Below are 20703 nucleotides of genomic sequence, written 5' to 3'. Positions count from 1 at the left end.
AAAAAAATAAATCTGCTAAATTTCCTATCACATAAAAATTTATAGAAAAAATTAACAAACCGATTCACACCAAAATGTTATAGCGATTGACTCAACATTAGACGTGGTTAAGTAGTAATTAGTAAGATGATTACCTGGGCTAAACTAGTTATATTACACTAAATCACTGTGTTAGACTAAAGCGGGGTGATAAATGCACATATTTATTTAATTAAGAGGTTGATTTGCACCAAATAAAATATGAGGGATGAATGTCACTTTTAATACTTGAGGATGAAAAATACACTTTTTTTCTTTTTTTTTTTGAAAAAATAAAGGCGCACTAGCTCTACCTTGTCGACGACGAAAGACACTCGGTACTGATCTGAACTCTCTTCCGGTCTTCCCGATTCAAGCCGCCTCCACCGTTCCCAAGCTCTGCCTTTCGCTTGCCACTACGGTTGTTCCTTGCAGAAGAGTGAGAGCCATCCCGATTGCCAACGAGGGCACCGCCGATGGCTGAGTCGCTGCTCCTCCCCGTGGTGCGCGGCGTGCTCGGCAAGGCCGCCGACGCGCTCGTCCAGAAGGTCACCGCCATGTGGGGCGTCGACGACGACCGCCGGGACCTGGAGCTCAAGCTGCTGTACGTGCAGCCCCTGCTGGCCGACGCCGAGGCGAAGGCCGAGGCGGAGACCGCGGCCGGCCGCGCCGTCAGGGCGTGGATGAGGGAGCTCAGGGCCGCCGTGTACCAGGCCGACGACGTCCTCGACGACTTCCAGTACGAGGCGCTGCGCCGAGAGGCCCAGAGCCACCGACCCATAACCCGCAAGGTACTCGACAAATTCTCCTCAAGGAATCGACTCGTGTTCCGTCATAAGGCCAGCAGGGAGCTCAAGGACGTGCTGGGCAAGATCGACAAGCTGGTGAAGGATATGCAGAAGTTTGGTCTGATGCAGAGAGAGCCAGATGTGCCGCGACCTCTGTATCGACAGACACATTCGGCACTGGATGACTTTACGGAGATCTTTGGCAGAGATGACGACAAGGATGTCGTGGTGAAGCTGTTGCTCGACCAGCAAGATCAGCGGAATGTGCAGGTGTTGCCTATCATTGGAATGGGAGGTTTGGGGAAGACCACGCTGGCAAAGATGGTGTACAATGACAACAGTGTTCAGAAGCACTTTGAGTTGAAGATGTGGCACTGTCTGTGTATCTGAAAACTTCGAAGCCACTGCTGTTGTAAGATCCATCATACAATTGGCTTCAAATGGAAGATGTGACCTGCCTGACACCATGGAGCTGCTTCGACAGCGACTGCAGGAAGTAATTGGTCGGAAAAGGTTCCTATTGGTTCTTGACGGTGTGTGGAATGAAGAGCAGAGAAAGTGGGAGGATGACCTGAAGCCACTATCGTGTTCTTCTATTGGTGGATTGGGAAGCATGATAGTTGTCACAAGTGGAAGCCGAAAAGTTGCCTCTATAATGGGCACCCTTCCACCCCATGAGCTTACATGCCTCAGTGAAGATGATTCATGGGCATTGTTCTCAAAGAAAGCATTTATTAATGGAGTTGAGCAACAGGAGTTCATATCGATCGGCAAACTTATTGTCAGCAGGTGCAAGGGACTACCCCTTGCTTTGAAGACAATGGGTGGCTTGATGAGTTGAAAATGTCGAATCAAGGAATGGGAGGCCATTGCAGAAAGCAATAAGGGTGGCAATGATGAAGTGATGTCCATTCTAAAATTGAGCTACGTGCATTTGTCGTCAGAAATGAAGCAATGCTTTGCCTTCTGTGCGGTTTTCCCTAAGGACTATGAGATGGATAAGGATAATTTGGAAATGTGGATGGCAAACAATTTTATTCATGCCGAGGAATCAATAAATTTGGCAGAGAAAGGTGAATTTGTTTTCGATGAGTTGGTATGGAGGTCATTTATTCAAGACGTGAATGTCGAGATTTCTAGATATACTTTCACTCCATACAAGGAAATTAAATGTAAAATGCATGATTTAATGCATGGCTTAGCAAAAGATATCACTGATGAGTGTGCTTTTACAGAAGAGTTGATTCAGCACAACGCTTCATCAGTAAATAATGTACGCCACATGCAGTTGTCACGGCATGAATCGGAACAGATCGTCAGATTAATGAAGAGCTCATCATCTCTCCGCACTTTATCAACTCAATCTTCAGAGCATACGTATCTTAAGGAGTTCAAACTGACATCACTAAGAACGATCCGTTGCCGAGACCCATACATTATCCACAAGCTCATAAATCCAACACATTTAAGATATCTTGATCTTTCTGGTTCAGAAATAGTTAGATTGCCAGATTCAACAATTTGTATGATGTACAACTTGCAAACACTGAGGCTCAATGAGTGTTGGAGGCTACAAGTTTTACCGGAAGGCATGCAAACTATGAGGAAGCTCACCCATATGTATCTGCTGAGATGCACTAGCTTGAAGCGGATGCCTCCAAAACTTAGCCTGCTACACAACCTCTGCACACTGACATCATTTATTGTAGACACTGGAGATGGCTCTGGTATTGAGGAGCTCAACGGCCTGAGACAGCTTCGAAACAGGATGGAACTGTTCAGTTTGAGGAAAGTAAAAGGTGGATCAAAGGCCAATCTCAATGAGAAAAAGGATCTAACTGAACTGCTGTTGTACTGGGGACGTGACAAAAGTCATGATAACGTCAGGGCTTGCCGATAGGCAGAGACGGAAAGCTGGATGAGCTCCCCCGCCCGTGAACCGGCGGGCGGACCTGGCCCTCCCCCCGTGGTGGCCACAGCTCAGGTAGATACTCCAGCATGCTCGCCGGCTTTCTGCCCTACGCGGAGGCACTCAGCACCTTTTGTGCTCTCTCCGGCGGACCTGCTAGCCGGGGCGAGGAGAGAAGGGAGTGGCGCACGTTTCTGGAGGGTGGACGGCGAGGAAAGCTCAGATGAGGAGGGGAATGCCGACAGTAAGTGGTCGCCGGGGTCGGGGGGTGACACCAGGTTTGTGCGTGATGCTTTCCGAGCAGGTTTCACGGTCGATGAACTGAAGAGAACGGAGGCTCTAGCAGCTAATTCGTCTCCGGAGTTTGGTTCTACTCAATGTGTCGCAGGTCATGCAAGGCATCCACGAAGACTGGCAACAAGGTATGGCGAGGCCCCCTCCCGCGTCCTCGGATCTCGCCGAGCCTGTCGCTTGGAGATGTACTCGTGCGTGATGTTCGTTCAAAGGGGAGGAAGGGTGCAAGAATGCTGTTGGCGGAGCTGGAGCTCGAGGATGGTGCGTCTAGTGAAGATGGGGAGACGGCGGCGACGGAGCCGATGGCGGCGGTAGCCGCGGCGGTGGCGACTGCAGATTCAAATTTTGAATTTAGGGAAACACTGCCGTTTCAGCTTCATGGGCCTACTGGGCCAACCGGTGGTGCTGTATGTTGCATTGCGGTGGGACCCCAAGGGAGGTTTAGGTGTGCAGAAGGCTTAAGTTTCCTCTTTACTGCGGGAGGGAAACCGAGGAGTCTCGCGTCGAGCCACCCGCACACCACCGTTACTCCAAAAGTCTCGCACTCTTCATCTCCCAGATCGGAGAGTGTTCGGTGGCCAGCCAAAGCGAAGATGTTTCGTGGTGCCGATGCTCGTGGTGCCCGTGGGGCGAAGGCAGCGGGTGATGAAAGAGGTGGTGGCGGAGGACAGACGGAGTCGATCCATCACGCTGCCCGGGACCTCAACCGAGGCTTTCATGGCAACAAGCAAAGCGAGGGTTTTAGAGGTGATTTTGAATGAATTTAATAAAATGCAGTTTTATTTACATGTATATGCATGCATAACTCTACATTTAACCTGGCACTGGCGCTAGCATTTTTCTGAATTTATTTTAAGATTTAACCGGTGCTATTCTAACGCTAGCATTTTTCTGAATTTATTTTAGGATTTAACCGGCGCTATTCTTTCAGTGGTAGGTGACGTATCCGTCGACAGCGAGATGCCAGTGGTAACTTCATCAATCTCAAGAATTTGCCAGCTCAATCTTTCGAATGTGATCATAGAGATAGGGTTGCATGCATGGGTTCGTAGGGGTGAGTGTGCGTACGTGTATGTGGGTGTCTACATCTATACTGCTAGCCGTTTGAGGTCCTGCATGCATCTGCGTGTGCATCAGTTGCCATGCGCTGATATAAATCAACTATTTGATTCTTCTTAGTACAAACATGCGGAGCTCTCTTACGTATTCGAGAAAAAAATATGTATGCATAGAATACAATGTAGGTTTCGATATAACATAATAACAATCAGTGATAACACACTATAATCACACTATAACAATCAGTGAACTAACAATTTGGCAAAGGATGAATAATGGAGTAACATGACAAGGATACCTATGAGATTACGACTTTATATTAACCCGTCGTCGTTGTTAGCGGGTTCATTTTTTTAAACGAACTAGGCAGGAGAGCTGCCGATTATATTAAATAGAAGATGAAGGTCAGATTGGACGAATACAACAAAATGAAAAACCAACAACAAATGCCGGCAGGTTGGATTGGGTCATCAACACGTGTTGCACCACGCAATAGCACTCAACTCAACTCAACAACACATCGGTCGGTTGGATTGGGACATCAACACGCACCGAACTCAAACACATCTCAAGCAGATTTGACTCCGTCCGACAACGGCAGTAGAAACGAAGCTTACCGCGGCACCCACTAACATTCACCCTCATGTAGTCGCCGAAACCTCCAGACATGACCCTGTGTCGACAGGGAACCTGATAGAAGCGAACTGCACCACACCAAGAAGGTCAGCACCATGTGGGACCCTACGCCGAAGTGCCGCTACAAACACCACACTCCACCTGACAGAGTGATACCACTGAATCCGAACCTCTCACAGGCTACCTCGCAGTGCGCGGGGGTCTCGCCACATCTGCAGTTGGACTCCACCTCGCTCTCGTTGCCTCGAAAAAACACCGCGCGCGGGAGCCTCGCCACGCCCACCACAGGTACTCCACGTCACGGATCTGTTTCTTTTGTCACCGTCATGGTGGTGAGCAATGTTGCCCCTCTTCCCAGATCTCCATCAATCAACTGAGTCGCCGCCGCACGTCGGCCTCGCCTCGTTGCTTCACTCGCGCACATAGCCTCTGCCGCCGCGTCAGCGAGCCAAAGAAGTCGCTTGCACCATCTTTCGACGATGTATGGCACCAGATGGCCCAGCCAAGCTGAGGAACCCGCCGCAGTCCACTGCAAGCCTAGTCATCTCACAATGCCATTGCCGCAAGCGCCGTCTTACGACGCAATCCCACGCCACACTGACCGTTGCCAAGCAACACCAGCCACCGCGGTCAGCTACAAGCAGCCAAATCTGACAACCATGTGACAATCCCTGACTGCCACCATAACCTGCGATCGCCTCCACGTGGGCTCGGTAACACCCGTCTAGCTTGCCACGTGGCAGGATTGCCGCCACTAGCTACTACCATCCATGACCAATGGGCCAGCAATGCCTCAAGCCGAGTTGGATCTTTAGAGACGATACCACCAAGGAGAGCACGACATCAATGACGCCACCGTCGCTCGTCTAGGATCTAGATAGCGTTTTCACCTAGAAAAACCCCGTGCAGCAGGATTGAAGCTCCAACGTGACACCCCCAACGGGGAAAACGACACCCTAGGGCGCCATCATCATCTCCACTAGCATGAAGGCTGGCGAGAGCTTTCGCCTGGAGCATCCCAACCCCTTGCTGCACGTTCACGGCTCGGCACTCTCGGACGACAGCCCCAGCAGCCCAGCCTCATTGGGCTACTCCATCAGATTTGCTCATTGGGCATTAAATGGAGCCCATGGACGTTGGGCTATCTCCAAGGTCCACTCAGGCCCAAGTACAAGTGTGACGTTATGGCCCTCCTCCTCCTCGATCTGGTGGACCGTAAAGTTGGCCAACGAGCGCTCGTCAAGATACATGAATCATCACTGCAGGAAAACGTATTCGTTCAACGTGTCAGCGCCGGACAGTTTTGGTCCGATACTAACGCTACCGAATCTAAATTTTCGGCCCTCGAAATCCTTTTAGTTTAGTACCAGATCGAAACACTAGCTAGTATGTCACCATTATGATCCGGTATTTAGAAAAAATCTGGACCATTTAGTATCAGTAATAACACCAGTACCCCGTGAAATATCATTTAGTCAATGTTTAGTACCGGGCGGTGTTATTGTCCGGTACTAAAGACCTCTCTATGGGTTACTTTAAAAGGAAAACATATCTAGTTCACGTGAGGCTTTAGGTTGTGAGTTTGAATCCTATGGATCGCGGACGTGCATATTACGTGTGAAATTCGCGTAACTTATGGTTGTTCGTCAATTTTTTTCTTTTTTTTTGCACAAAGCCGTTTACCACCTATCGGTGGTACTACCGGTTTAGCTAATACTAAACGACTTGACATTTAGTACCGAACAAACAGTATCGATCGTGTGCCCGATAGTAAAAGGTTACTAGCGGATTCCGACCGGTACTGTAAGTGAGTTATCTAGTAATGCATGTTGATCGGCCCATCACTGTCAGCAGCTGCAGCCGAACCGAAATGGTTCAGATCCAAGACAAAATCTTGGGATGGCTTAGATGTGATGACTGAGAATCCCTCATCTCATGATACGTGCGTATCGTTCGAGGAGAAATGTAACGGTGATTACATCCAATTCTTACATACGCATGAACATGAGGATCACGCTGACACATTGCTGTCGGAGCGTCTCGATCATCTCTACTTTTATTTTCCTCCCCTGACACTTGTGTCTGCATGTGGTATACATGCGAAGTGTACTAGCAGCTACTGCTTTAGATATCGATTGGTCTTCCTCGCATCGATCGGGCTGCTACTTTTAGCGCTGCTGCAGCGGCGATGCAGGCTCCTCGACCAATCAATCGCAATCCTCTTCTCCGGCGACCCAATGCAAGGACGACGACGACTGAATGGTGATCAATCAGCATACACTACGTCCTCCTACAAATCTTTGTCTCTGCGACGAACACCATACTTAATAATGATCTCGTCAGAGTCCAGAGATCATATCAGTGCCAGACAAAATAAACCCTTCTGCTGCGTACACTGTTAGCTGCATGCGTAGTACATATACCTCTGTGTGACCACAGCCCACAGGGAGATATATAGTGCTGTACAAGACCTGGCTTGGTGATGCCTCCCTGTCATATTTGATTGTACGTAGTATATGCTTGCAGACACAAAGAGTGTACGTACGTACAATACCATATGTGAAAGAATTGCAATTTATGTGCGCGTACGTGTTTTAGGATTGAGAGTACATGCATTGCTACCACTGCAGACTGTCTACGGCGCGTCCAGGATCGTATACCCGATCTGTATACAGTCAACACCATTGTACATTGGTATTGTTAGTTTTATTTGTGAAAAATATATACCTTCACATACAGTATGGTAATTTTTATGACTTTTGTTATCGTTTTAATTTCATCATAAAAGAAAGGGAAAAGTTACAGCGCGCCTGATCGCGCTCGCGCCGAACGCGCGACCCCGCGTGGCCCGTGCTTGAGCTGTATACGTGGGCTTCAACCTTTGTGGGCTAATCTAAAGGATACGTGTGGGAGAGGAGCAGTAGACTTGCGCCAGCACAAGATGCATGACTCGCGAGGCCTGTACTGCGGCCCGACGTGATGGATGTGGGTTACTTAGCACGTGTGTTTCTTTTATACGTTTCATCTTTAAAATAAGATATTTTTGTATGGATTATGTATTTTTAATTTCGTTTGCACCACTACATTTCTTATGATGAATTGTATAAAACAAGATCCATGATGCATATGATTTGAAATACTTTTTATGTAATGGCATGTTATATTGAATGTGCAGTAGCTACTTATATAGTAAGTGTACAACAACTTATGTGTAAGCCTCTCAACAAATTACGTACATAAATTGCTAAAAAATAATTTTTACTCTCATAATACTTACCATTCTGAAATATCTATATAAGTTGCCATTGTTTTTATATAAGTTGGTGTAAAACAAATTATGAAAATTGTTTTACTATCTACACACAAGTTGGAAGTTGATCCTTTACACAAGCTGATACATTTATCTCTACACAAATTTGCTATTAGATGAGTAGACATGCAATATAAGTTTCTACATAGTTTATTCATAGTTTGGTGCATTGCATATACACTAGCTGGTATCGGTATCTATAAAAGTTGTCGCTTAGTTTGTGCATAGATTTATACTACATAAGTTGTTACATAATTTTTACATAAGTAGCTTCGATGCAATCAATATAAGTTGTCACTCACATAAAATAGCTTTAAAATATATTAAATATGCATCTTGTTTTGTAGATTTTATTCCGAAGAATAAAATGGTGCAAACGGATTTGAAAACGGACACTTGATGTGATAGTAATGATCAGTTAAAGAAAAATTCTACTAGTTTAGCTACCAACATCAGCACCCTGCATCTTCATGAAAGGACATACCTACATATGCGTAGTCCTAGCACATAATTTACTCGTGTGAGTAATAAAACGGATGCTATCCATCTGTTGTCCTGGTGTCACGCGATGGGTCGCGCGCTTCGCGTTATCCCGGTCCAAAAGCTAAATAGCAGTGGCCGTTACCTATTGGAAATCGTGTCAATATCCAAGATGTCGTAAACTTTAATTTACGAAACAGATATAGTACAGACTTCTACAGACTTCTATAAAAATAAAATGGTTTCATAGTAACGTAATTCTTCTATGACTTCTGTTATTATTTTCATAAAAATATACGGCAGTCAATGCCACCTATCGGATCAATATGAAGACGTCGTAAATATATGAACGGAGATGGAAAGAATACAAGGTCGAGAAATAATGGTTCCCTTTGCTGCTTTGCCTAAACGGCCAAACCCTAGCTGTGCCCAGCTTAACAGTATAGACGATCGAGCCAGCCCATCAAGCTTTTCACCCCTGCATGCACACGATCCATCCATCTCGATCGACCGGCCACATGCCTGCACGCTTGCCTCCCATCGATCAAGCTAGGTGGATCTGCCAACCCCATGCGCCATACTTTAGACGCATGCAGCGCAAGAGCGTGCTGCTCGTCGCCGCAAGAGGTAGCATCAGCCGTGTACTTTATGTAATTTTGACGAGCCAGTTTGATGATGCTTGGTAGACGTACAATTCTGGTCTGGCCACTACTGCTAGCTGAATGGGAGCTGAGCAGCTAGCTGTGTGTGTGCCAGTGGCCAGTGTGTGAGTAGGTCTTGGCTGGAAGCGGCCAGTAGTAGCTGGTGGTACCTAGAAAGAGGCCGGAAAAGGCCTGGCATGCTGCGTCGTCGATGGGCTGGGAGCCAAACACACGTACGACACGATAAGACCTCACACTGATCGATCTTGCGTCGTCCATGCCTGCTAGCATGCATGTGAGAGAGAGGGGAAGAGAGAGAGAGAGGGAAACTGTGAGCTGATATGATCAACGTCGTCTAATAACCTCAGCTCACGAAAGAAAAATTCGGTTCCCATGCGTACATGCAATGGCGTACTGCTCAACGTAACAGTAATGTATATGCATGTACATACGTGGACCAGCTAGCTACTCTCTCTGCCGATCCATTTTTCAAAGTTAAACATTTTGAATTTAACCAACAATATCTCTAAATATATATAATTTATTTCAAATAGAAAACATTACGTATTATAATAGTCTACTAACATCATTTTATGTTACTCCCTCCACCATAGTTGCTCAGATTCGTAACCAGAATTGCATTCTTTTCAGGACAGAGAGAGTATTAGTCAACTCTTTTTTCATTACCATAGTTGCTAGGAAGAATTGGTAAGATAATGGGAATTGTTGTTATTTGTAGTAATAATGAAACTATACATCAACTCTTTTTTATTACCATATGACTACGTTGATTTGATTTGGACAATAATTCATACCACATTTAGCTTACAAAAATCTATCTCATATGTTTGGATCATGGTTTCAAGGGGTTCTATCAGTTGGGCTATGTGGCTCCATCGTAGAAATGACATAGTTTTTTATAAAGTGAACAAAACAACCTTGTTTGCAGATCCATTTCATGGGGACTTCACACTGGTTAGGGTTCTAAGGCCTTGCTGCAGGAAGAGGAGGACAAGAACACCATACCAAAGGCTTGTCGAGTTTTAGAGACTATGGTCATAGAGGTTTTTAGAAAATAACGTGGCAGTTTAGTAATAGGTTTTGCTTATGAGATGTTTACATTAACAGGGCACTTTTGTTGAACATGTACGGTTGCTTTTGTAATAACGGCCAGATATCACTACTAGAAACTGCCTTTTCCCTGTGGGTAATTAATTGTTTTGACGGTTTTTATAAAAACACACAGGGAAATGTCCATTATTCTGTTGGGTTCTATATAATGCACGGGGAAATACAAGTACTCACAGGGAAATCTATATTTTTCTGTTGGTTAGGAGAAAACACACAAAAAATTTATATTACACTCAGGGAAATGATGAGTTAATCTGTGGGTTTTACACAACACTCAAGGAAATTATGCCATACCCTCAGGAAAATTGTTCCTCAATTTTTTGGGCTGAGTAGGTGCCAATTTTAGGCGTTATTTACCGCCAAGTTTTGGAGCACGCGAGGAAGTCCAACGGGAAAATGAAAAAACAACACACTTAACCCTAGCAATACCCCCTTCCCTCCCTGCACCCCTTCTTTCCCCTCCCGTGCCACGACCCAACTTGAGTCGCTCCTCCCCTTTTTTCCCCGGCCTCTCGCGCTGCCATCCACTGAGCTCCCGCATCACCCCCATCCCCCGGCCGCGCCTTCATCCCAGTTACTCGTCCACCCCCGGCCGCACCTCCGTTCACGCCATACCGCCTCGCCCACCCCGGCCACCTCCATCCAGGCCAGGACGGCGCACACCCCTGGCCGCCTCCGTCCTAGGCTAGGACAGAGACGGCGCCCACCCTCGGCCGCCTCCGTCCGAGGCTAGGACGATGCCCACCCTCGGCCGCGTCCGTATCCTCCTCCGACCGAAGCCCTGCCCCATCCCTGTCAACCCCACCTCTACTACAACCCCTAAATTGAGAAGTCGGAGATGTGTCCGTGACGGAGGTGCTTCCCATGACACCGGTGCAGGACGACGTCGTGACACTGGTGCTACCCATGACACCATCTGGAGATCTGGAGGAGCCCGTGACGCTGTCTGGAAGAGCCCATGATGCCGACATCTGAAGTATCTTGCTCGACTCCGACCCATTCTTCTTGCTTGCAATCTGGCTAAGGTAACAAATCCATATCTTTTCCTCAAAATATAGATGATGTGCTCTGTAGTTTTTGTAGTTGGATGTTCATTTGTTGCTTGCTGTCATTGACTTGCTCTAGTGTGGTCTGATTTATCTGGAGATAGATTGAGGGGAATCATATCAATCTGTGCAATTGCAAAGATGCATTAACACCTTGTTTGTATTTTTCTTTGAATGTCAGTATATTTCCATGCTTATTGTTATCATGCAGTGGTGTGATTCTTTGCTTGCTGTCAGAGGTCATTGAATGTCAGTGCATTTCCATGTTTGTTCCAGTACCTAATACAATGCAACACAAATTATTTGCATTTCCTCTTCCTGGAAAAGAATGATTTCTGATTGTGTTTACTTAATTGTCCTACAAAATGCAGCGTCCTTGAAACAAAATGCTCCATGTTTGTTGCAATACCTTCAGGAAGAGGCGGACCGCATCCTTGAAACATGTTTGCAGAAAAGGGTGAGAGACATAATGCATCAAGCACGTGTGGATGCTGTAAAGGTTTACTACAGGGGTCAGGGTTAGGATATTGATGATACACTAGCTCGCCTAATAGAGCTTGAGTATCAACAGTACATGGATGACAAGCTCAACTGGTGTGATGATCATTTGTGGCCTAAACTATGTGCTTATTGCAGCTTAAGCACTTTGAATTGGCAGCTGACAGCTTCATCTTTTGTAGTGTTGTGCCAATATACATGTGCATGCACTAATTAGTTGGTAGGAGGATGATAGTATGACTCCATTTGCCCATCTGTGGCTGGTAGTTAGCTAGAAGTTCATAGCTAATTTTGTGGGTTGCTAATTATTTTGGTAGGGGACTGGTAGTATGACCCAATTTGCTCATCTCTAGCTAGTGCTGTGCTATAGGTTCATGATTTTGTGGGCTGTTTATTTTGCTAACATGTACCAATGTCAACATTTGGACATTATGTTTATATGATGTTATATGTAATGATGGATGTGTCTGAGCATTGCAAATTGATTCTTAATGATAGATGTGGTCTGGTATTTGTAACAGATTCAATTCTGTATGATGTGGTTTGAATTCTGTAACCAGACAAGCGAATAATTTCTGTCTCATGTGTGACCCGACAGGAAAATTGGTGCCATTTTTTCTGTCAGGGAGAGCCCACAAAATAATACCAAATTCCTGTGCAGTGATACTAGTTTCGTTGACAGTTACGCTTTTGACAGGATAATATTTACCCTATCGGTTATGTTTTATTTTCCCGTCGGGAATTTGGCGACAGGAATATGATTACAGGTCCCGTGGCAGAATTATTTTCCTATCGGGGTCGAACCAACAGGAAAACTATTTCTGTCAGTTGCCCGTCAGGCAATTTTAATTTCCCTGTCAAGCTAGTCCTGTCGGTATTTGCCTGTCGGAAAACCGACGGGAAAATTATTTTCCCCGTCAGGTTTTCCCATTTCCCTGTCGGTTTTTCACCGACAGAAATATGCTCATTTCCAGTAGTATACTATGTAAGTATTACTTTATTAAAAAAATATCAAGCAGATGGCGACTTCCTGTTTCTTTATCTCTCAGCCAGCCTGCACTACATACGCACCCACACTACACACGTACCGCACGCGTGCATGAGAAGCCCTTTTTCGAATTACACGGTACAAACGTAGACGCTCACATATACGCACGCACACTCGCTCCTACAAACACATGTACGCAGAGCATCTCTGAAAGACTGATGCCGGTAAATCCTCGAGATTGACGAAGTCACCATTGGTAGCTCGCTATCGACGGGCACGTCGCCTACCACTGAAAGAATAGCGCCGGTTAAGTCCTTCAATAAATATAGGAAAACGCGAATAACAACGACTCATGGGTTTAATGCCTTTCGTGAAATTAAAACTAGCCGTGGCCAGCCACGCATGCATGCCTGCGGACGTGAGTACACTATTAGATCGATCTGTACTATACATAGCATCTTTACTCTAAAAAAATTATACATAGCATCTTGACTTGGAATGAAGAGGAGTATATATACGGAAGATAGATATATACACATACATATATAACCATACATATACGGATATACTATATATAGCATATTTATATTACCGAGTGATACACTCACATATACATGGTTGATTGAATGACGCTACGAGATCTAACTTCCTCTCATCAGCCACTAAAACAACAAGCTAGCTATGATTTTTTTTCTTTATTTGCGAGGAAATTAAAGCTAGCTAGCTATGATTCTATGAATATATAGCTCTGACAGTGCACCGTGGGCTAGCTTATATAGGCGATTGCCTAATTGGCAATGTATATGTGCATCGGACTTTGCTCGATCGATCCATCAGCGTCGTCAGACGCAGATCGTTCCTAGCTAAGCTACTGCGCAGCTACATTTTGGCCATAGCCTGATGCATGCTAGCTCGCTACTCCCTGGTTGGAGCTTCGATGCATCGATGATCTCATCTCGAGGTGGGCAAGGTTTATTGAGTTCTCGGTCACTGATCCGTGTGTATGTGTGAGAGCTACTCACTGTCACTGGCCGGCTACTCAGCTACCTCTCTGTGCTCCTGAAACTGGAATGAGATTTTACTGACCCCCTTGGCTGCCATATGCTTTGCTTCTGTGTTCTAGCAGTATGTAGTTATGTACCTGCGTTGAATTAACATCTTTTTTAATAGCAATTGATTTCTGAACTTGATTGTAAAACTCTGCCTGCTGACTCAAATGCATAGTTTCTTTTAGTGCCATCAACTCCTATTTTAATTTGATTAATCTCTGCCAGAAATGATGATATATAAATCCAGTTCGATCGATCGCAGCTAGCTAGCTCCAGCCGGGCTCCATGGTTGGTTGGTGGATTGGTGGTGAGGAGAAGTTATTGATCCATTAGGTGATGAGCACACTGGCGACCACCAGCCTACTGCATCAATGGTACATGTACAGTTGCCAGTGTCCCAAAGTCTTGCACTCCCTAGTGTACGACGGCCGTCCCCAGCAGAATCAACAGCAGCTTAGCATTTTGTGGTTTACAAATTGTAGCTTTGATTTCATCTATGTACTACAGTTTTAATCTTGTGTACATCGTTTCATCTATGATGTCCCAGCAGTGTCCCATTCGATCGAGGTGGTTCAGGAATCTTAAAGGAATAAGCACTGAATTTACTTGCAAAGCATGGAAATTAATGGGAGGTTCGCATGCATACATGTTTTACATATGCATGGTTCAGAATCTTCAGACTTTCAGAAGGTAATAGCCACTTGATTGGGTCTCTTGTTATCTGTTTGGTTCTTTCTCACACTTCTGATCGTTGGTAAACGGTCACAGTTACTTACTGAGATATGTTATCAACTGCTATTCTTAAAAAAAAAAGAAAAAAAAGAAGAAATGCTGTTGGCTAATCATATCACGCCATCATCAGCCTTTGCGTGCCCTACCGATGCAACAGAAACCGTCCCACAGACTGGCATGTCTGCGGCTCTGCCTGCAGCCGCAACACGTCACAGGAAGGCCCACTCCCCAGTGACCACTGACAGTAAATTTGTTAGCATTGGATTAATACCTTCCTGGTAATTATGATATGACGTGCTAAACTTTAGCAGAGTCACATCGGATATTCGGATGCTAATTATGAGGACTAAACATAAGCTAATTATAAAACTAATTGCACAGATGGAGTCTAATTCGCGAGACGAATCTATTAAGGCTAATTAATCCATCATTAACAATGGTTACAGTAGCACCACATTATCAAATCATGAATTAATTAGGCTTAATAGATTCGTCTCGCAAATTAAACTCCATCTGTGCAATTAATTTTGTAATTAGACTATGTTTAATACTCTTAATTAGTATCTAAACATCCGATGTGACAGGTGTTAAAGTTTAGCCGGTGGTCATCCGCTGCCAGGGCCTTGCTTTGCTTCAGAAGATGTCTGCAGCCCTGACCTATAGCTAGAAGGCTACTCTCTCTTTTTTTCCACGGATAATGTTTATTTCGTATATTCCTTTTTTTTCTTCACATAATGTCCCTAGCTAGTCTCTCTGTATAATGTACAGACTTATTTTACACACCCATTGTACGTGCAGATGTCGTAAATAATCTAATTTCTTTGTACATATATAGAACAGTGTTAATTCATTCAAGGGATTCAATTTTGATTTCCCAGCAGCTTGTCTGGGAGAAATTAAAGCCTCTGGGATCAAGGCAATCAGATTCAGAATTCGCATTGACGCATGCGGCTATCCTTGAGAAACTTCCAAACCACTGCGCAGCCTTTCAGTACCCATTTTAACTGCTCCACATGGCATACAAATTCAATTGCTACTTGCATGCATTGCTGTCAAGTGATGAACGGTCGGTCTCTCCAGGGAATGACTGTAGCAACGCCATTTTTTCCTAGTGTACTGGTGATCTCTTCAAAGAAATTTTGCACCCTGCCCTTCAGCCTTCAGGGAGCTCAGTACTTCAGTTTTGATGAGCTCGGCGCTGGCTATAGAGTTTTATGTTTTTCTACTGTTGCAGTGCAGTAAGGGGCAAAACAGTTACTTCAGAATTCAGAGACGCTGTACGTGTCAAGAGTGTTACCGCCCTTGCAACAATAAGTTGGCAAAGACTTTGCCGCTGCCGTGGTACACAGTGAACAACATTACACCCTTGTTGACTAAAGGATGTGCTAGTTACTGGCGTTACTGGCACCGTAGTACACTCTAACCCGTTTTGTAGTGTGTCCTGTGACATGCTTGCTGTCTATGACTATAGATGGCCACAAGCCACGGATCCGGTGGGCCAGCACGTGGCCCGGGAATTTGGCCCGGCCCAAGCACGACATGGTCGGTGTCATGCTCGGGCCGGCACAACCCGTGCCCCATGCCGTGCTTGGGTTGCTCTCTCAGCCCATAGAGCGGGTACGATTAAAGGTTGGAATATCTAAGACATGCATATAACCTCCCGACCTTCCTGTAGTATATAAAATTTCCAAAACCCTAGCTCCCAGCCTCTCCTTCTCCACGCGGATCATCACGCTGATGCGGAGAACCGGACGCCGAAGCCTCCACGTGACCGCACATCTTCACTGTGGGCCGCCTCTCCCCTCCTAGCCTTCCATCTTCTCCACATCTATGGTCGTCGCCACTCCTCTCCCGTCCACCCTTATCCTCCATGGCACAGTTGTGCCCGTTGCCCTGCTCCCCTCTCCTCCATGGCACGATCGCGCCCGTTTCCCTCCCAACCTTTCTTCTCCTCTACACCCACGGCATGCAAGCAATGGGGCCATTGTGGCACCACTCACCAACGCACGCATGTGGCTGAGGCCACATGCGGTGTTGTCAAGTGGCCTCACAACAATGCCCGTCGTGTATCAACAATGAGCTTACGGAAAACTGATGGTGAGCTCGTGGATCTAGGGTTTGTGATTTGGGGATAGGGCCAACAGGCTGCACAAGCACACTAGGGTCACCATGTTGGTGCGGCTAAGTCTGCCTCATGCCATTTTTGGGCTAATGGCTGGGCATCGTGGGCTGGCGCTACGGTACGTCACATTTAAATATTATACCTTGTGGTGCCATCCTTTTGGTCTTTTGGGTGCCTATGCCACACCGTGTTGTGCAGTTCGTTTGGCCATCTATATCTATGACGGTATAGTTGTTTAATTACTATATGTCGGCATGGTTGTTTAATTACTATATGTTAAAGATATATTTTCTATCATATTTTTTTCTTAACTTTGTTGCAGTTGTTTATAAAGATGACGAGAAACGGTCAAAATCTTAGGGGGGGAGGGAGTATTATGGAGATGAAATAGCTATAATCATATTTTCTTAGTCCGCTACTAGAAAATAGAATTTCACAATGTGTTTTTCAGCACGCACAGGAAAATTATATATTTCCTTATGGGTTAGATTAAAATCACAAAGAAAAATTATATGTTTCCTTATTGGTTAGACAAAAATCACAATGAAATTGATACAACACACAAGGAAACGTAAGACAAGTGCCCTGATCGAATGCCTCTTATTAGTGCTATTGTTCTTTCAATAGTAGACGATGTGCACGTTGATAGTGATACGATTATAGTGACTTCATCAATTTTAAAATTTGCCGATCTAATATCACATAACATTCATAGGGGTAAGGTGTGTGTGAGTAAATTCATATGGATTGGTGTGATGCGTATAAGCATCTATGTTTGTATTGTGTTTGTGAATGTCCAATAATGTACTATCTTCCCCCTTCCCATATTCATCCGCATGACAGTCCGTGTTGCATCCTCATCTTGTCATGCAGCTGTCGTGGACGTGTTCAAAAGGGTTAGTTTTAACATTTTCAGTTGGTGATGGTTTATTTAAAATATTAGATAAAAGGGTTAAATAAAAAATATGTAAAATTATTTTTTTATGTAATTAAGAGTTATGTCATATTTTTCTTGTTCTAATATGTATATGTTGATTATTAAATGATGTGAAAAGACAGAAAACTTAATCTTTGGAGGTTTATGGAGATGACCAGCCTGTAATGCTAGCAAATATTTGCATAATTGCAATTAGACTGATCTACATTTTGAGTCTCTTAGGCAATGTTTGATTTGAGAAGTAGGACTATCGATCACCTTCTCATTCACATTTTTTATGTCATGACTCGTATTCACTTGATTAGTATAAATACGAGTAGTTGAGTCACCCGATCAAAACTAATGATAACTGATAACCCGATTGTTCTGTTCTAGATGGAATGACTTCTCAAACCAAACACCGCGTTAGTTTCTCTCTCATCAAATGCAATTACCCACAAAGATTTTGCCTTTTTTTTAAGGAAATGGGAAAGCTGAACCTAAAAATGATTACCACAAGCAGGCCCTCGACAGTCGACACAGGGGTCCCTCTCTTAACACTGCTCACTGCCAACTTATCCATCAATGGAGATTAATGATTTGCTCTTATCATCTCTCCCCCTCCCTCTCTCCCCCTTCGTCCTCCCATCTCTCTCACTGTCTTCTCAGCTTTATATAATCCACCATGGGCAGCACGAATGAGCAGCCAGCCTTTCTATCTTCCACTTCCTGCCAACAGGTCCTCTTCACCTCCAAAGAAACCAAACACAACAGCAAATAGTTGCAGGCACAGAGATCTTCAATGGCGAACTTCTCATCGCACCACTCTGCTCTCCTCCTCAAGATGCCTGCGGCCTTGACCAATGGCCACTCCCCCAACCTCTCAAGCCTCTTGTTCTACGGCCAAAACCATGGCCAAGGAGCACCGGCGAATGCCAACGCGGCATCAGGAACGGCAGCAGCCATGGCGGAGGACGCTTCGCTTGAGAGCTCCTCTGCAGTGGTTGACACCTCCCCGCAGGGTAGTGCGTCTCCAATGGACAGGAAGAGGAAGGCCACCGAGGACAGTGCCACACTTAGCTCTGCTCACTCCAAGGTATAGTAACAACCAGCACACACACAACATTGCCATTTTCTTTGCAACATTGTTTCATATATGTAATCAATCTTTCATTTTTTTTCTAAAAAAATGCATTTTGGGTTATAGGATTGCAAGCAGGAGGGCAAGAGCAAGAGGGGGAAGAGGCCCCACAAGGAGGCTGAGGAGAAGAGCACCACTGATGATGAGGCCCCCAAGGGGTACATCCATGTGAGGGCAAGGAGGGGTCAGGCAACAGACAGCCACAGCCTTGCAGAGAGGGTACACACCACTCTAATACAATCCTTGTAGCATTAATTTGACACCTGCTCATGTGTGTAGTTTGGTTTCAGTGTCTGCATCATTTCTCTTATAAGAACACTTCTTTATGGAACTGTTCTTTTTTTGCCTTAGGTGAGGAGAGAGAGGATCAGTGAGAGGATGAGAATGCTGCAAGCACTGGTCCCTGGTTGTGACAAGGTCAGATTAATTACTTGGATAAGGCTTGGGTTAGTTATATACGCATCTGCTAAATGATGGGTCTAAATACTAATTTTGAGAAGGGAAAAAATGTGTATTTTGGGCAGGTTACTGGAAAGGCCTTGATTTTGGATGAGATCATCAACTATGTGCAGTCCTTGCAGAACCAAGTTGAGGTAGAACACAAATAAAGAAACATTATGTTGGTGCTAATTAAAATGCTGCACTTAAGACAGTTCCAGGCAATAATGGTCAAATCATATTCCTACTTGTTTTGTTTTTCAGTTCCTTTCCATGAGGATTGCCTCCATGAGCCCAGTTTTGTATGGGTTTGGACTGGACAGTGATGGCCTCCATGACCATGCACAAGTATGAAACAGCAAACTCATTTTCACCAACTACAATCATGGTTAAATTGATATTAAGATGCTTAAAAACGATTTGTGTTAAAATGGTGCTGTTTCAGAAGATGGGAGGCATGATCCAAGAAGCCCTTGCAATGCCTGGTCCAGTCCTGAGCCAAGCTAGTCCAACTCCATCTCAAACCATCATGGACACCACCACCACCTCCTCCACACCCTATTCACTGCAGGGCCAGGGTGCCATCTCTTTCTCTCAGGTTGGCATGTATTCCTCTCACATATTCTTGAATCATACTACATGCAAATCCCCAAACATATCAGCATCCAGCATTTTAACCCACATGCATGGGGTCACTCTTTCCAGGACAATGGCAGCAATTACCTGATGCAACAAGCAGTGGGGGAACCAACAAGGCAGGAGCTGCTCAACCAGTTGGTGTTCAACAACATGTGCTCTTTCCAGTAGGAGAAGAATGAGAGAGTGAGAGAGAGAGAGAGAAAGGGGCCCCACATTGACAATAGGTACTATTGCAAGCTAAGTTCATTGATTGAGAGGCCTACTAAAAGTTGCCTCTGGCACCTCTAGCCTCATGTCTGAAAATTACACTTCACCTACTTTGATTCAATTATTAAGTAATTATGTTAATATCCTTATTATAATAATATATTTTGTATCTGGACAGGAGGAAATAATGCTGCGAGATTTGGTAGGAGCACCAGATGAGTTTGAGATGTTGGATCTAGTCCATCCCCTTGTCTGGATTTGGAGTGAGCAAGTAGAGTCTGCTGTTTACACGTTTTCAGAGACCTTTGTAATATTTGTAGCTCCTTTATTAGGCATTGTCCATGAGGATTTTCTAAGCGGCTGCATCTCATCATCGCTGCTGTAGTCGACTTTGATCAATCAGTTGTTAATACATAAGAGAGCTATTTTTGTACCCTGAACTGTGATTAACGGTTTGATTCCGTCCAAACATTTGCAAATATTACTTCGTTCCAAAAGCAAACAAACTTTAAACCAAGAATCTTTACAAAGTGAGGATGGGATCGAGTTCCTACAGCTGTAGTTCAATCATTCCAAATCCAAAGAGTGATGGACGATCAGTTTGTTCCCATGCTCTCATGCATCAGGTATGGGCAGAGCTGTCGACTGACTTCGTGTCCAT

General features: G+C 44.9%; 1 protein-coding gene and 1 pseudogene across 1 annotated transcript; both read left to right on the top strand.

Annotated features, from left to right (window-relative positions):
* The first annotated feature begins 190 nt into the window (after window positions 1–190).
* Window positions 191–1902, top strand: LOC101769669 (annotated as a pseudogene).
* A 16357-nt stretch (window positions 1903–18259) lies between these two features.
* Window positions 18260–20497, top strand: LOC101772880 (transcription factor bHLH137). The gene is made up of 8 exons (XM_004973971.3): window positions 18260–18713; window positions 18825–18977; window positions 19110–19175; window positions 19283–19351; window positions 19461–19544; window positions 19642–19794; window positions 19902–20059; window positions 20221–20497. Exons 1-7 carry the CDS (start codon window positions 18420–18422, stop codon window positions 20001–20003), a joined length of 921 nt encoding a protein of 306 aa, XP_004974028.1. The 5' UTR covers window positions 18260–18419; the 3' UTR covers window positions 20004–20059; window positions 20221–20497.
* The last annotated feature ends 206 nt before the right edge of the window (window positions 20498–20703 follow it).

The sequence above is a fragment of the Setaria italica genome, chromosome VI (genome assembly GCF_000263155.2).
Source record: "Setaria italica strain Yugu1 chromosome VI, Setaria_italica_v2.0, whole genome shotgun sequence".
In the NCBI taxonomy this organism is placed as follows: Eukaryota; Viridiplantae; Streptophyta; class Magnoliopsida; order Poales; family Poaceae; genus Setaria; species Setaria italica.
Note: the sequence above shows the minus strand (reverse complement) of the source record. Positions and strands in the feature narration are given on the sequence as shown.

Coding starts and splice junctions, on each gene's coding strand:
- LOC101772880 (XM_004973971.3), top strand. CDS start 18,420: ATGGCGAACTTCTCATCGCACCACTCTGCTCTCCTCCTCAAGATGCCT. Junction 19,352..19,460: donor CCTTGCAGAACCAAGTTGAG/GTAGAACACAAA, acceptor TTTGTTTTTCAG/TTCCTTTCCATGAGGATTGC. Junction 19,545..19,641: donor GCCTCCATGACCATGCACAA/GTATGAAACAGC, acceptor GTGCTGTTTCAG/AAGATGGGAGGCATGATCCA.